The sequence below is a fragment of the Nyctibius grandis genome, chromosome Z, assembly GCF_013368605.1.
Source record: "Nyctibius grandis isolate bNycGra1 chromosome Z, bNycGra1.pri, whole genome shotgun sequence".
NCBI lineage: Eukaryota > Metazoa > Chordata > Aves > Nyctibiiformes > Nyctibiidae > Nyctibius > Nyctibius grandis.
Genome location: NC_090695.1, coordinates 17,568,353 through 17,582,636, shown reverse-complemented (window position 1 = coordinate 17,582,636; position 14,284 = coordinate 17,568,353). Strand labels below are relative to the sequence as shown.

Here is a 14,284-nt window from a genome sequence, read left to right as displayed (position 1 = left end):
ATCATATGAACCAGGGCACAACTACATGTAAACAGGCAGAATCCTGATGTTACTAATGGCTTGCAAAACATCCCCATTCTTCAGTTTGGTTACCATATTTTTTGTTCTGAATATTATAGCAGCAACATGTTATTTTGTGTTACTTCTGTATAAACATTATGCTTTATTGAAGGTGGATTGATAATTCAGACTTCAAGGATATATAATACTAGTATCTGAAATTATGTATTGAAACCTATAAAAGCTTGTTGCTCAAGAAAAAAAGAAAATGTAAAAATGTAAAAATGGAGGCAGAAATGGGGGCAGAGTGAATAGGATTATGGGAATCTATTGCTCCTCCAAAAGTATCATTAAATATGAGATTTAATTTGCTAAGTGTGTACCATGAAACAGTGCGCCAAAAAGAAGCCAAATAAAACTTCTTTTTTTCTTTTAGAAAATTACTAGGTTTGGTTTTGTCACAACTATGTCAAAAATTGTCTTGGTTTTACTAAATGCCAGAAAGCTTTTTATAATCTTTAGAATATTTAAACCAGAAGGTACTGGTTAGTCTGGTGCTATGTATTAAAAGGATTTTGTTACCCCTTAGTCTCCATCCATCTTAGTAGTACATTATTTCAGTTCAGGCTGTTATTTCTGTTGTGTGATGTTCTTCCTAATTTATTTAATTCAGTACTTATTTTTAAATTTCATTTAGCGAGAATTATCTTCATAGTGATAAAGTGTGGTTCAAGCTTCTGGTAATAATTGGTTTTGGTTTGTGTGTTCGCTGGAAGCTTTGCTGGAAACTTTGCTTCTCCCTGCCAAATCACCCTGCTTTCTGTGGGCAACTGGGATTACCAAAAACATTGACAATGGTGACTTCAGCTGGAGTTTGAATTCAGTTCTAGACATGTAATACAGGAACAGGGCTTCTTACACATGCTGTACTCCTTGGGTGGTTTTTGCAGAAGCTAGTATTTAGCGATTACATGTGCTGAAGAGAACTGCACTTTTTTCATTTCTGTAAAACCAAAGGTATATCCTATTGATCGGCTTTTTGATTGAAAAAGCTGTGGAAGAGTTGTAGCTAGAAGGTAACTAGAAAAAGGGTAAACCTGCTGATCTTATAAAACATTATTAAAATGCTGAGTAGAATACCTAGATGAGAGGGTGAGTTGTGCGTATGAAACTTACCATTTGGGAAAAATTGCTGTTGCAAATCTACGTTACTTACAATTGACTTTCTTAGGTTCCAGGAAACCTATTTCACGACATGATCTGAAAGCTGTAACCAATGATGTGACCAATGCAGGAAACAGAACTATAACTTTTATGATTGTAACTTCCCCAAAACTTGGAAGGCTGATCAGAGTAAATTCTGATAATACCACTCAGGAAATCCTCAATTTTACCCAGTCTATGGTAAGCATTTACTTTATAATAACTAGTTCAGGGGTAGATTGTTACTTCAAAGGGCATCTTAGTTGCTTATTCTTTGTCTGATCCGTTTACATCTGTTAAGTAATCAGGCATATGTGACCCATCAGTGCAATCACCCACATTTGCTGTGTCATTAAATATCTGGCATCTAGTAATGAACGCAAGAGGAGCCTTTGTTCCTCTCTGCTTGGATACTAGCAGGGTCTTGGCAATTCCCACTGTTTTGCTTGTAACAGTATTTTTCAAGAAGAGCTGTTCTGGTGCCATTAACCAGCAGTCCGAGGTTGGAAGCCTTTAGTTTTTGGCAGAAGGAATATCCTTTCTCTCTATGAAAAGTCCAAGTATCAGATTCATTTCAGCTGTACACAGTCCTCATGGGTGTCCTCAAGAGGACTTTTATTGACTTGATTGGCTGTGATATTAAGTGTTTAAAGAATCTTAACTGTGATACAGGGTCTCATACTTGAATGACTAAAACGTGGCAGCTCTTGTAACTTGATGGAAAACATTCTTTTGCAACTGAAAAGAAATTACTTAGATCTGTGTGCAGAATCCACTTATAACTGTGTGCTCTGTGTGCAGTTAAATTATTCTCAGAAAATCTAAGATGGGGAGATAACTCAATCTCCTGACTGTGGTGGAGGAAAAATTAAGAGATGATTTGGTTTTAGTCTACATGTACAGATTTTAAAAGCAGCTGTTTGTTTTAGTGTATGAAGGAATAAGAAAATCTGTTGGCCAGAAATTGAAACTTGACCGATAAAACCTGGCAGAAATGTTGACATTTTTGGTAGTTATCATGAAACTTTGAAACAACCTGCCAAGGACTGTGGTGGAATGAATCTCCACTTGAACTTTATAAATCAGGATGAACACAGAATGTTTATTTTAAAACTGTGTTCTAATCCCATTATGTTGTTGGTCTTGTTGCAATAGTTGCTGAGTTTTGTTTTACATTATGAGGGAGATGAACTGTAAAATGACACTGTTCCCTTCTATTCCTAAAATGTGTGATTTTTATGAGCATTAGATGAAACAGTTAAGCATGTCAGACAGAAAATCTTTCAGCTAAGGTTTTGAAGTTTTACTCCTTTTGCCTATGGATACGATCTTCACATATGTTTATCAGACAGTGCCATGTCAGAACATGCCACTTATTCTCTATAGCTTTAGTTCTTACTAATGTATAGCCAACTTTCCTTTGAACTTTGTAAATTGTGTAAGGAGTTGAGCTGTTGTAATGTATATGCTTTTCTTCTCTGTCGGAGGTAGTTGTATTGGCCATTTTCACTTCAAACAAGTAGAGCGAAGTGACTTATTGCAGGTAAATTAAGGTATCCTAACCAGCTTGCTGTTTATTTTGGTAGAGAATGAGGTATAAGGGAGAGAGAAGAGATCCTAAATAAATTTCCACTGTCTAACCTGTTGTAGCCACATGAAATTAACTATTAGTGAGAAAATGACATTGATATTACAAACATTGTGTATTCTCCATGTAATGGAGAATAAGGCATTCAATTTCTGTTTGGTGGTAAGAAGCTTGTAAATCTGATTTGAATTGAAAATATTTTGCATTAGTTTAGTTTCTTGGGTTTTCATTGTCTTAATTCTGTATAGTGGAACTTGAAATTTCACTTCTGAGAAGTACTATGCAGCTAGCTTATAAAAGTAGTTAGCACTTTTGCTGTGGTGCTGAACTCTTCCCTATGCCCCGTGGTTTATTGCTTTGTTGCCAAAGAAAAAAAAGAAAAAAGAAAAGGATTGAAATCACTATTGCACGCCAAAAAATTTTTTCACGGACAGTTGTTGTTCAGCCAATATAAGAAAATTAATTGTGCACTGAACACATTTGAATGACACAGTAGTTTTCAACATGATGTTTGTTTTTTTTTTTCTGCCAGTACTTTCTATGGTGTCTTAGAAGTATTTTAATCTTGCAGCGAGCTACAATTTCTTTGTTATATTTAAAGTCTTTATAGAGGTAAACACAGAAATCCTCACCAATTCCATTCTGTTCTTACCCCAGATATTAGCATGGGCTTGCAATTAAAAAAAAGATAAACGTAGTAAGATTTATACTAAACACTGTTGAATTTAAAGGATGCATATTGTGCCTGTTCTTGTTACAAAAATTTGCTTTCTCCAACTTGAAGTCCTAGAGGCATGCTTTGGAAAACTGTCCTGAACCAACATACCCTCTTATTATCAATTTTGTTTGTTTTGTTCTATAATAGCCGTTAAGAATTAAATCAGTATAGGGAAAGCATAAACCTGGAGATGTGCATATAGGAATTTTATCACATCAGCCTGAATTTTTTAGACAATAAGATGAGATGGTTTTGAGGCTGCTGAGAAGACCATCCCTGAAAGCCCTGTTTCCCTAGTGATCTCAGTGGGGGCTGTTGCAGCAGTTTCAGGATTAGTGCGCTCTGTGGTCACAGCTCAGATTCTGTAGTCCTAAAATGCTTTATCCGTGATAGCAGCAGGATTTTTTTTTGTTTTCTTTTTTCACACCTTTCAAGCATATGTGATGGGAATGCGTGCTAATGAACTCCTTCAGGGTGTTTGCAAGCTGTGTAGAGTGTGTTACAAAGAGTAAACTTAGAACTGGCACCATCTCAGGCAGGGATCTCTTTGGTAGTTATAAACTAACACATGCCAGCCAGGTCAGTAGTTGCTAGCGAAGTTGCTTAGGCTTTAATAGGTATTGCTGTCTTCTCTCCAGGTCAGTGAATGAATTATCAAGCAGACTAGACACTGATTCTACCGGATGAGATTTTGTAAGTGTTCTAGTCTTGTGGTTTTTAGGTGTCCTATTGTAGTTGCAAGGTATTATGGTATTGATCTTAAAGTTTGGGTGTGGTTCCAACTGATGCGAATCCTAGTCTGAAAATACTGCCTTTTGCTTTGGGGCCTAAATAGATAAATGGTTTTATCTTGTATAAATGTGTGTTTCTCTGAAGATTAACTGCAGTATTCTGCTTTGGGGCTTAAATCCTCATGGTGAGACTGATAAGATTCTCTTGAGTATGATGATCTGCAAGGTCAGTGAAAGCAGGTGTAGGGCAAGCCAGGTTTCTTCCTGTCTCTTAGGAATTAGGATTTTCCACTAAGTAATCCCATCAGATCTTTGGTTATAAATGAGAGTGTATTTCAATGGTCATTGCATCTCTTTCTGGTTTCTGTCATCTCTTACCAAGTATCTTTTGGTATTCACCATGAAACACTTCATTGAAGTTCTTTTCAAGCCTTCAGTCTTTCATACGCTTTTTCAGGACAATTAAGTCCAGCCCCGCTGGTATCCTTATAAAGAAAATACCCTAGACATATGATGCTCTGATTCACTAAAGATACAGTCCAGCTGAGCTCCTGTTCACCATTACCATTGCTAGTTTGAGATAAGTTTCTCAATGTTTTATGTCTCTGTTCCTTGCATAAGGCCCTTACTAAGCATTCACGCTCAGTAATGTTTCACCTGCCTTCAAGTATGCTTGTCTGGCAACACAGAGTCTACCTTCAGAGACAGAGAAATGCAAGATAATCTTAATATAAGTTACATTTACACTGTGCGTGGACTGAGGTACAAAGGCCTCTCTTGAACAATGTTCTTAATATTTTTTTTTCTTTCTTTATGCTTCTGTCTTTAAAATTATTCTCCTCTTATACCTATAGCTTTTCTTTGCCCTAAACAGGTGGATAAAGGTGTGATCATCTATGAGCACTTAGATGCTGAGTCAGCTGGCTGGAGCGCAGAAGATTTCTTTACGTTTACTGTCTTGTCTCCACCATCAGCTCTGGACCTCCAGGTGTTCCATATTGTCATTTCATATGAAATTACCAGGCATGATCGGAACAGTCGTCTTCTGGCAAATACAGGTAAAGGTGCTGTACTGTTTGGGCTCCAGATTGTTTTGATTCTGTTAGGGTTCAAATGAACAAATGTGAAAAAACAAAGGCTACTTTCTCTTCAGTAACAAATGACCAGAATACTTTTGTCACAGAGTGTAGTGTAGATAGTAGCTTAGAAAACTGCATCACTGCATCTTTAAAAATGAAATTTACTACCTATGTTTGATCCTTCCTTTGAAAGACTTCAAGCCGAAGTAGAAATCACAGAATCACAGAATGTTAGGGATTGGAAGGGACCTCGAAAGATCATCTAGTCCAATCCCCCTGCCGGAGCAGGATTACCTAGATCATGTCACGCAGGAATGCATCCAGGCGGGTTTTGAATGTCTCCAGAGAAGGAGACTCCACAACCTCTCTGGGCAGCCTGTTCCAGTGTTCGGTCACCCTCACCGTAAAGAAGTTTTTCCTCATATTTATGTGGAACCTCCTGTGTTCCAAGGCTTAGGAGCATTTGGGAGGCTGAAATGGAGATAGACTGGTGAAGCCAGGCTCTGCCCTCCCTGCAACAAAAATGGGAGCACCTGCCAGAGAGCTCCCAGGATTGAGGGGCCCCTGTACTCTGCCCCTCTCAGGTGGAAAACAATAACCTAAATGAAAGGCGTGAGTGGAGGCAAGTTTATGGTCGTGGCAAAAGGCGAGTGCCCTCCTTGCCTACCTCGCCTCCACAGGTGCCTCTGAGAAATAGATATGAGGCCCTGGTGGAATACAGCCAGTCCAATGGGAATGTGGTGGAATGGCAACCTATATCAGAGGTCCCACCACAGTCAGAAAAACCTGACAGGCGTATAGCTACCTCCTCCTCAAGGAAGAAGAGAAGAGTTTTAGTGGTTGGAGACTCCTTCCTAAAGGGAACTGAGGGCCCAATATGCAGAGCTGACCCCCATCACAGGGAGGTCTGCAGTCTGCCTGGAGCCCGAATCAGGGATATCACCAGGAAACTCCCCAACCTGGTGCAGGCCACAGACTACTACCCCCTGCTGATCTTCCAGACAGGTGGGGAAGAAGCTGCATCCCGTAGTCTGAGGGGGATGAAGAAAGACTACAAGGCCCTAGGACGGTTGATGAAAGAGTCTGGGGCACAAGTTATTTTCTCCTCCCTCCTTCCATTTTCAGGTGATGACGTGGGATGGAGTAGTAGGATTCTCTCTATAAATGCCTGGCTACGAGATTGGTGCTACAGGCAGGGCTTTGGGTTCTTTGATAATGGCTGGTTTTATAAGACACCAGACCTGACAGTAATACATGGGAAAGGTTTATGTCGTAGGGGCAAAAGGGTTCTGGGACAGGAATTAGCAGGGCTCATTCGGAGAGCTTTAAACTAGATTCGAAGGGGGATGGGGGAGTAGCTGGGCTTGCACCACTGGGGCAACGCTCTAGTGTTGAGGTAGACCAGGAGGCCCCCCATCCCCCTGGGGTGAAATCGGTGTGCTCAGCTCGCTCCCTGAAATGCCTGTACACCAATGCACGCAGCATGGGGAATAAACAAGAGGAGTTAGAAATCCATGTTCGGTCGGGGGGCTATGATCTAGTGGCAATTACAGAGACTTGGTGGGACACCTCACATGACTGGAATGTGGTCATGGATGGCTATGTCCTGTTCAGGAAAGACAGGCCACTAAGGAGAGGTGGTGGAGTTGCTCTTTATGTGAGTGAGCAGCTAGAATGTATTGAGTTCTGTCCAGGGGCGGATCAGGAGCGAGTTGAGAGTTTTTGGGTGCGAATTAAGGGGCAGGCTGGCAGGGGTGATACTGTTGTGGGTATCTATTACAGGCCACCGGATCAGGATGAGGAGGGTGATGAGGCCTTCTACAGGCAGCTGAGAGCAGTCTCGCAATTACAGGGCCTGGTTGTCGTGGGGGATTTCAACTACCCTGATATTTGCTGGGAGGCCTACTCAGCCAGCCATCCTCAGTCCAGGAGGTTCCTCCAGTGCATTGATGATAACTTTCTGATGCAAATGGTGGATGAGCCAACTAGGAGAGGAGTGCTGCTGGATCTTGTTCTCACTAACAAGGAGGGTCTGGTTGAAGAGGTGAAGGTTGAGGGCAGTCTTGGTTGTAGTGACCATGAGATGGTGGAGTTCAGGATCTCATGTGGCAGGAACAGAATAGCTAGCAGGATCACAACCCTGGACTTCAGGAGGGCCAACTTTGGCCTTTTCAAGGAATTGCTAGGGGAAATCCCATGGGACAGGGTACTAGAAGGTGAGGGGGCCCAAGACAGTTGGTTAGCATTCAAGTACTGCTTCTTCCAAGCTCAAGATCAGAGCATCCCAACAGGTAGGAAGTCAAGGAAGGGTACCAGGAGACCTGCATGGTTAAGCAGGGAACTGCTGGGCAAGCTCAAGTGGAAGAAGAGGGTGTACAGATCATGGAAGGAGGGGCTGGCCAGTTGGGAGGAATATAAGTCTGTTGTCAGAGGATGTAGGGAGGCAACTAGGAAAGCTAAGGCCTCCTTGGAATTAAACCTTGCAAGAGAGGTCAAGGACAACAGAAAGGGCTTCTTCAAATACATTGCAGGTAAAGCCAACACTAGAGGCAATGTAGGCCCACTGATGAATGAGGTGGGGGCTCTGGAGACAGAGGATAAAAAGAAGGCGGAGTTACTGAATGCCTTCTTTTCCTCTGTCTATACTGCTGGAGGCTGTCCTGAGGAGCCCCTGACCCCTGAGGCCTCAGAGGAAGTCAGGATAGAGAAGGAGTCTGTCTTGGTTGATGAGGGCTGGGTCAGGGACCAATTAAGCAATCTGGATGTCCATAAATCCATGGGCCCTGATGGGATGCACCCACGGGTGCTGAGGGAGCTGGCGGAAGTCATTGCTAGGCCACTCTCCATCATCTTTGCTAAGTCGTGGGCAACGGGAGAGGTGCCTGAGGACTGGAGGAAAGCGAATGTCACTCCAGTCTTCAAAAAGGGCAAGAAGGAGGACCCAGGTAACTATAGACCAGTCAGCCTCACCTCCATCCCGGGAAAGGTGATGGAACAACTTGTTCTTGGTGCTGTCTCTAGGCACATCAAGGATAGGGGGATCATTAGGGGCAGTCAACATGGCTTCACCAAGGGGAAGTCCTGCTTAACCTACTTGATAGCCTTTTATGAGGACATAACCCGGTGGATAGATGATGGTAAAGCTGTGGATGTGGTCTATCTCGATTTCAGTAAAGCGTTTGACACGGTCTCCCACAGCATCCTTGCAGCTAAACTGAGGAAGTGTGGTCTGGATGATTGCGTAGTGAGGTGGATTGTGAACTGGCTGAAGGAAAGAAGCCAGAGAGTGGTGGTCAATGGGACAGAGTCCAGTTGGAGGCCTGTGTCTATCGGAGTCCCTCAAGGGTCGGTACTGGGACCAGTTCTATTCAATATATTCATTAATGACTTGGATGAGGGAATAGAGTGCACTGTCAGCAAGTTCACTGATGACACCAAACTGGGAGGAGTGGCTGACACACCGGAAGGCTGCGCAGCCATTCAGAGAGACCTAGACAGGCTGGAGAGTTGGGCGGGGAGAAATTTAATGAAATATAACAAGGGCAAGTGTAGAGTCCTGCCTCTGGGCAAGAACAACCCCCCAGGTATGAGTACAAGTTGGGGACAGACCTGTTGGAGACCAGCGTAGGGGAAAGGGACCTGGGGGGCCTAGTGGACAACAGGATGACCATGAGCCAGCAATGTGCCCTTGTGGCCAAGAAGGCCAATGGCATCCTGGGGTGTATTAGAAGGGGTGTGGTTAGCAGGTCAAGAGAGGTTCTCCTCCCCCTCTACTCTGCCCTGGTGAGGCCGCATCTGGAATATTGTGTCCAGTTCTGGGCCCCTCAGTTCAAGAAGGACAGGGAACTGCTAGAGAGAGTCCAGCGCAGAGCCACGAAGATGATTAAGGGAGTGGAACATCTCCCTTATGAGGAGAGGCTGAGGGAGCTGGGTCTCTTTAGCTTAGAGAAGAGGAGACTGAGGGGTGACCTCATGAATGTTTATAAATATGTAAAGGGCAAGTGTCATGAGGATGGAGCCTGGCTCTTCTCAGTGACGTCCCATGACAGGACAAGGGGCAATGGGTGCAAGCTGGAACACAGGAGGTTCCACATAAGTATTCTTTACGGTGAGGGTAACCGACCACTGGAACAGGCTGCCCAGAGAGGTTGTGGAGTCTCCTTCTCTGGAGACATTCAAAACCCGCCTGGACGCGTTCCTGTGTGATATGGTCTAGGTAATCCTGCTCCGGCAGGGGGATTGGACTAGATGATCTTTCGAGGTCCCTTCCAATCCCTAACATTCTGTGATTCTGTGATTCCTACTGCTGTACTGGGTATTCTCCATTTTGCTGTAATGGTAGGTGAAAACACTGCCAGAAGCTTTGAGATACAGATATTTCTTTAATCTTAATATATGCATCAATAGAAAATCTTGTCTCTTAAATGTGACTCTATTTTGAAAATTGTGGTAGTATATTTTTAGCCATGATATAATGGAAATCAAGGATACCATGAAGGAGAAAATTCTCTGAGCATCATCAGTGTTTGATATCTAATTTCTGAAACATTGCTACTATAAAATAGTCAGTTTCTAAGATTCTCTTTTCCTTTCTGCTAGGTGCCATAGTCCAGGAAGGAGGTAGAGTATTAATCAACAAAACAAATTTAGATGCTTCAAATCTATTGATTAAGCTACCTGAGGTGCAGCGCTCCATGTATGAAGTCTGGTATCAAGTTGTATCTTTACCCCAACATGGCATGATTGTTGTTGGAGAAAGAAATGTTACCAAAGAAAAACCTAACTTCTCCCAATACATACTGAACAAATTTGGAATTGGGTACGTACATGATAATTCGGAATCGCTTAGTGACAATTTCACTTTTGCTGTTTGGTTAAACCTAAAGAGCAAGTCTGCGACAAAGCCCCATAGAGAAGTTTTAGAGGAGATGTTTAATATCACTGTTTTTCCAGTGAATGACCAAGCTCCAGAACTGAAGACTAAAAGGCTGCACTTGAAAGTCCTGCAGGGAGATGTGTCAGTGCTGGGGTCGGAGAATCTGAAAGTTGAAGACCTAGATAACATTCCAGCTGAGCTCAAATACACCATTGTCAGACACCCCAATAATGGTTATTTAGCAATGAAAAGCAACCTCAGTGTCTCTATAAAGTATTTCACACAAGCTGATGTTGACAGTGATAAAGTTTGGTTTGTACAGGATGGAAGTTCATCTTCTGGGGTGTTTTATTTCAGTGTGACTGATGGTAAACATCGCCCTTTATACAAACTGTTCAGTCTTGAAGTCGTACCAATCGCTCTTGTCCTTGTCAACCTTACCAATGTTGCACTTCCACAGGGCCAGACGTCTGTCACTATTTCTAATGTGCAGCTTTCAGCTGTCACAAATGGAAAAAGCACTAATATAATGTATGAAATAACTCAGCCACTCAAATACGGGCACCTGACGATTGGAAATGAGCAGGTTACTAAGTTTGAGCAGGCAGATTTGTACTCGGGAAGGCTGTCTTATCACCTGACAAATCTCACTGCATCCAAAGAAGTACTGGAGTTTATGCTCTTCACTGCAGAAGGCAATCTAACAGGACAAGTGCTGAACATCACAGTGAAGCCTTTAGTAAAAGTTGTAACTGACATGCAGATTTCAAATCAAGCAGCTTATAAATTCAGAAGCAGTGACCTGGATGCTTCTGAGCTAGCTAATTTGACAAACAGTAATCCTAGATTTGAAGTGATAGTGCCTCCGTCTCATGGAAGGATTGTAAAGAAAAGGTTTGTGGATGATGCAATGTTTGAAGATATTCAGACGTTCACCCAGGCTGATATTGATAGTGGTGGTGTGCTTCTAGACATAGATGCAAACATGACAGGCATTGATCTGTTAAATGACTCATTCACGTTTATACTCAGGGCAGATGCTGTGCAGCCTGCTGTTGGCTGTTTTCAGTATTCCATCATGCCATACAGTCCTCCACTTATGCAGGGTCTTACAACCAAAGTGCCTTCCATAACCAGCACTACCACTTTAAAGATTCACACTACCTCAAAGGATGAGGCACCAGCCTCCTCTCAGAATGAAGAGCCTACGGTAGCACCACAGAAGACTGGACCAACCATGTGGCCAGGGCAGAATGGCTGGGGAAATCTACATGAGGAAGGTCCATTGCTAAATCTGGCAATGGGAACAAGTGGCTCTGTGGGGTCTCAGACCACAACCCAGTTTAATGCCAGGAGTCCCAGAGAGCAAGCAGGTGAAAGCAGCAGCCCTTGGAACATCATTATCCCCCTGGTCCTGTTGTCTGTGCTACTCACCGTTGCTGTTATTTCTGTGTGCATTTTGCTAATGTGTCAGAAGAAAGACAAGACAAAATCAGTCGTCAAAATTCAAACCGATGCAGTCCTCAGTAGTCCAGATCGATGTCTGGAACGGAACTTGACTGTACCCAGTGTTACAGTGACTCCTCTCCTGAAGGGGGTTGAGAGAAGTACATTCATGGCAGTAAGACATGAACAGCTGCTTCCTGCAGTGGTTTCTCCAACTGTAGAACGGTCTTTGCAAAACACCTGGTTAAACCTTGATCCTGAAATGATCCAGTATTGTCGAAAAACAAACCCCACTTTGAAGCGCAATCAGTACTGGGTGTAGTTATGGCCAGTTTTGGTCATGCTAATTGATGTAATATGGAAAAGAGAGTATACATTGTTGACATATAATTTGTTCTTTAATACACTTATTTATTATAGATCAAATGATGCACTGTTTTGTTAGATGAAATCCAAATACCTGTGAAATACTACTAATAATAAAAATCTTACTGATTACAGCGGCCATCAAATAGGATTTCCAGTTAGTACTTCAGCAAAATTCCCACTTAATTCAGTGCAGAATTGGGCCCCATAGAATTTGAGTGCACCCTGTGTATGCAATATTTTTTATTTCCTATGACAGGGGTAAAATAGAATGTTCTGTCATGGATTATAGATTTGTAATGTAATTACTTTTTTTGAAGAATGAAGTTTGCTATAAAGGTCTTATGTTCTTTCCTGAACCACCGCTTCTTTTGAAGAACTTTCAACTGCTTCTGTAAGTAATTGCCAAAGTGCTAATCTCAATAATGTCCTTTTGACCTGAAGGTTGTTCAGAGGCCAGTACTAAAGAAACAAAACTGTGATTATTTTGACAGGTGTTCATCCAGGTCACTGAACTGGAAATCTAGAATTAACTCAGCAACAGTAGTACAGCAGTGATAGTATATAAGGGCTCTGGTAAAATACTCCTACTGCGAGATGTTATTTGTTCTTTTTTTTCTTTTTCCTCATTTCATGCTGAACTCTAGCCTTTAATGTCTGCAGACTGGTAAAATGCATCCATGCCCTCTAATCCACATAGCAAAAACTCTGTATCTGCCCGTCAGCCTGTCTGCTGAATTATCTTTAGGCTTAGTTTATGTCTGGAAGTGCCTATCAAAATTTCCTGCTTCTGGCAAAGGGCTAAATTCTGCCTTCACTGAAGCAAGCACAACTCTCTCTGGATTCTTGGTGTACAGGCAGATGACAGTAGAATCAAGTACTTTGCTGCATACTGTCATGTGTTGTGGAGCTACAGACAGAAACAATCCTTCGAGGAATCCTTCTGAAGTTTCAGAATTTACCCTTCATCTCCCAGAACACTGAACACATGTGCCTTAGACACTGTGTGACAAGTACTACCTGCTCTAATTTTATTTTGGTGGTAAAGCGTGCAATAATTTCTCTGCAAAGGGAATATTTTTGTATTTTTGGAAATCCAAGCTCAATAGTGATGTGCAGTCTCCTGTTAAAGGTCCAGTCTTTCTTCCACTGAGGACAACAACAAAATTCTTGTTGACTTCAGAGAATGCACTGACTTCAGGGGAATGGTGCTGTGATCATAACCAGTCTCTTACTAACCACTGACCTTCTCATCTATTTTTGTATTTTGGTACTGTTACAGCTTCCATTTAGTTTCTCTGTAAAAATACTGTGCTCAGTGTCAGGTGTAGTCTCAGCACTGCATTCAGTTAACACTGGAATAACATTTTTGTCTGAGCCTGGGTACTGCAGTTTTTGCTTTTATAGAACAGACGTATGGGCCTCAACATCCTTAGAATCATAGAATTGTTTTGATTGGGAAGGACCTTTAAGATCATCGAGTTCAACCATTAAACTAGCACTGCCATGTCCACCAATCCTTGTTGCTATTCATTTCACACTACTTTGTTGGGTGATTTTTTTTGTTGTTATTGTTGACTAGCTGTGTTTCTATAATTTTTATATTTCAATTACGGGAAGTTTTCACCCCTGAGGAGAGCCAGACTAAGTCTCCTCTTACTGCTGTGTTCTGGGAACTAAACACAGAGCAGTGGGGGCAGTCTTTCTCATCTTTACCCCCTGTGCCATGGTCAGCCGTGATTGTGGTGCATTTTGAAGCAATACATTTTTCAGCGCCCACTTCAAGGAGAGTAGTCCATGTCAGTGGAAAATATGCAAGCCGCATCTTCAGCTGGTCAAGTTAGTGGAGCACTGGACACTAAAGATATGAACCTTTTATATGCTCAAACTAAAATATATTTGAACCCTGATACACAGTTTTTATTTCTCTGTCATTGCCATTTTTCCCTGATGCTGGCGTGAGCAGGTTTGAATTCAAGCTGTGTGGTCAGTGTAAAAGGCTGGGGTGCTCAGGTGTCCCGGGTGGACCGCTGCAGATCTGCACTCTAGACCTTTTCTGCTTTTCCAAAGAAAATCTTTGGGACTGTTTTTAGAATCTCTCAGCCAGAGAGGTGATGAGACCTCTTCTGCTAATACCAAGCAGACGGCGGCTTCCTCGTGATCCCAGCTGTCAGCAGAGCATTTGCTACAGCCTGCCTCCAATGCTTCCGAGCGGTAGCAGGAACCTGATCTCTTTACACCTCTTCCAAGGCCTCACTCCAAGGAGGAGTGAAGAAT

The 14,284-nt window shown here is 42.4% G+C and overlaps 1 protein-coding gene across 1 annotated transcript in view; it reads left to right on the top strand.

Annotated features, from left to right (window-relative positions):
• The window catches only part of LOC137675886 (chondroitin sulfate proteoglycan 4-like), a 41,525-nt gene extending 29,528 nt beyond the window's left edge, over positions 1-11,997 (top strand). The window contains exons 8-10 of the mRNA XM_068422171.1: positions 1,232-1,404; positions 5,115-5,298; positions 9,919-11,997. Of these exons, the coding sequence (XP_068278272.1) occupies positions 1,232-1,404; positions 5,115-5,298; positions 9,919-11,963 (2,402 nt within the window). The 3' untranslated portion in view covers positions 11,964-11,997. The remainder of the gene's footprint in view (positions 1-1,231; positions 1,405-5,114; positions 5,299-9,918) is intronic.
• The last annotated feature ends 2,287 nt before the right edge of the window (positions 11,998-14,284 follow it).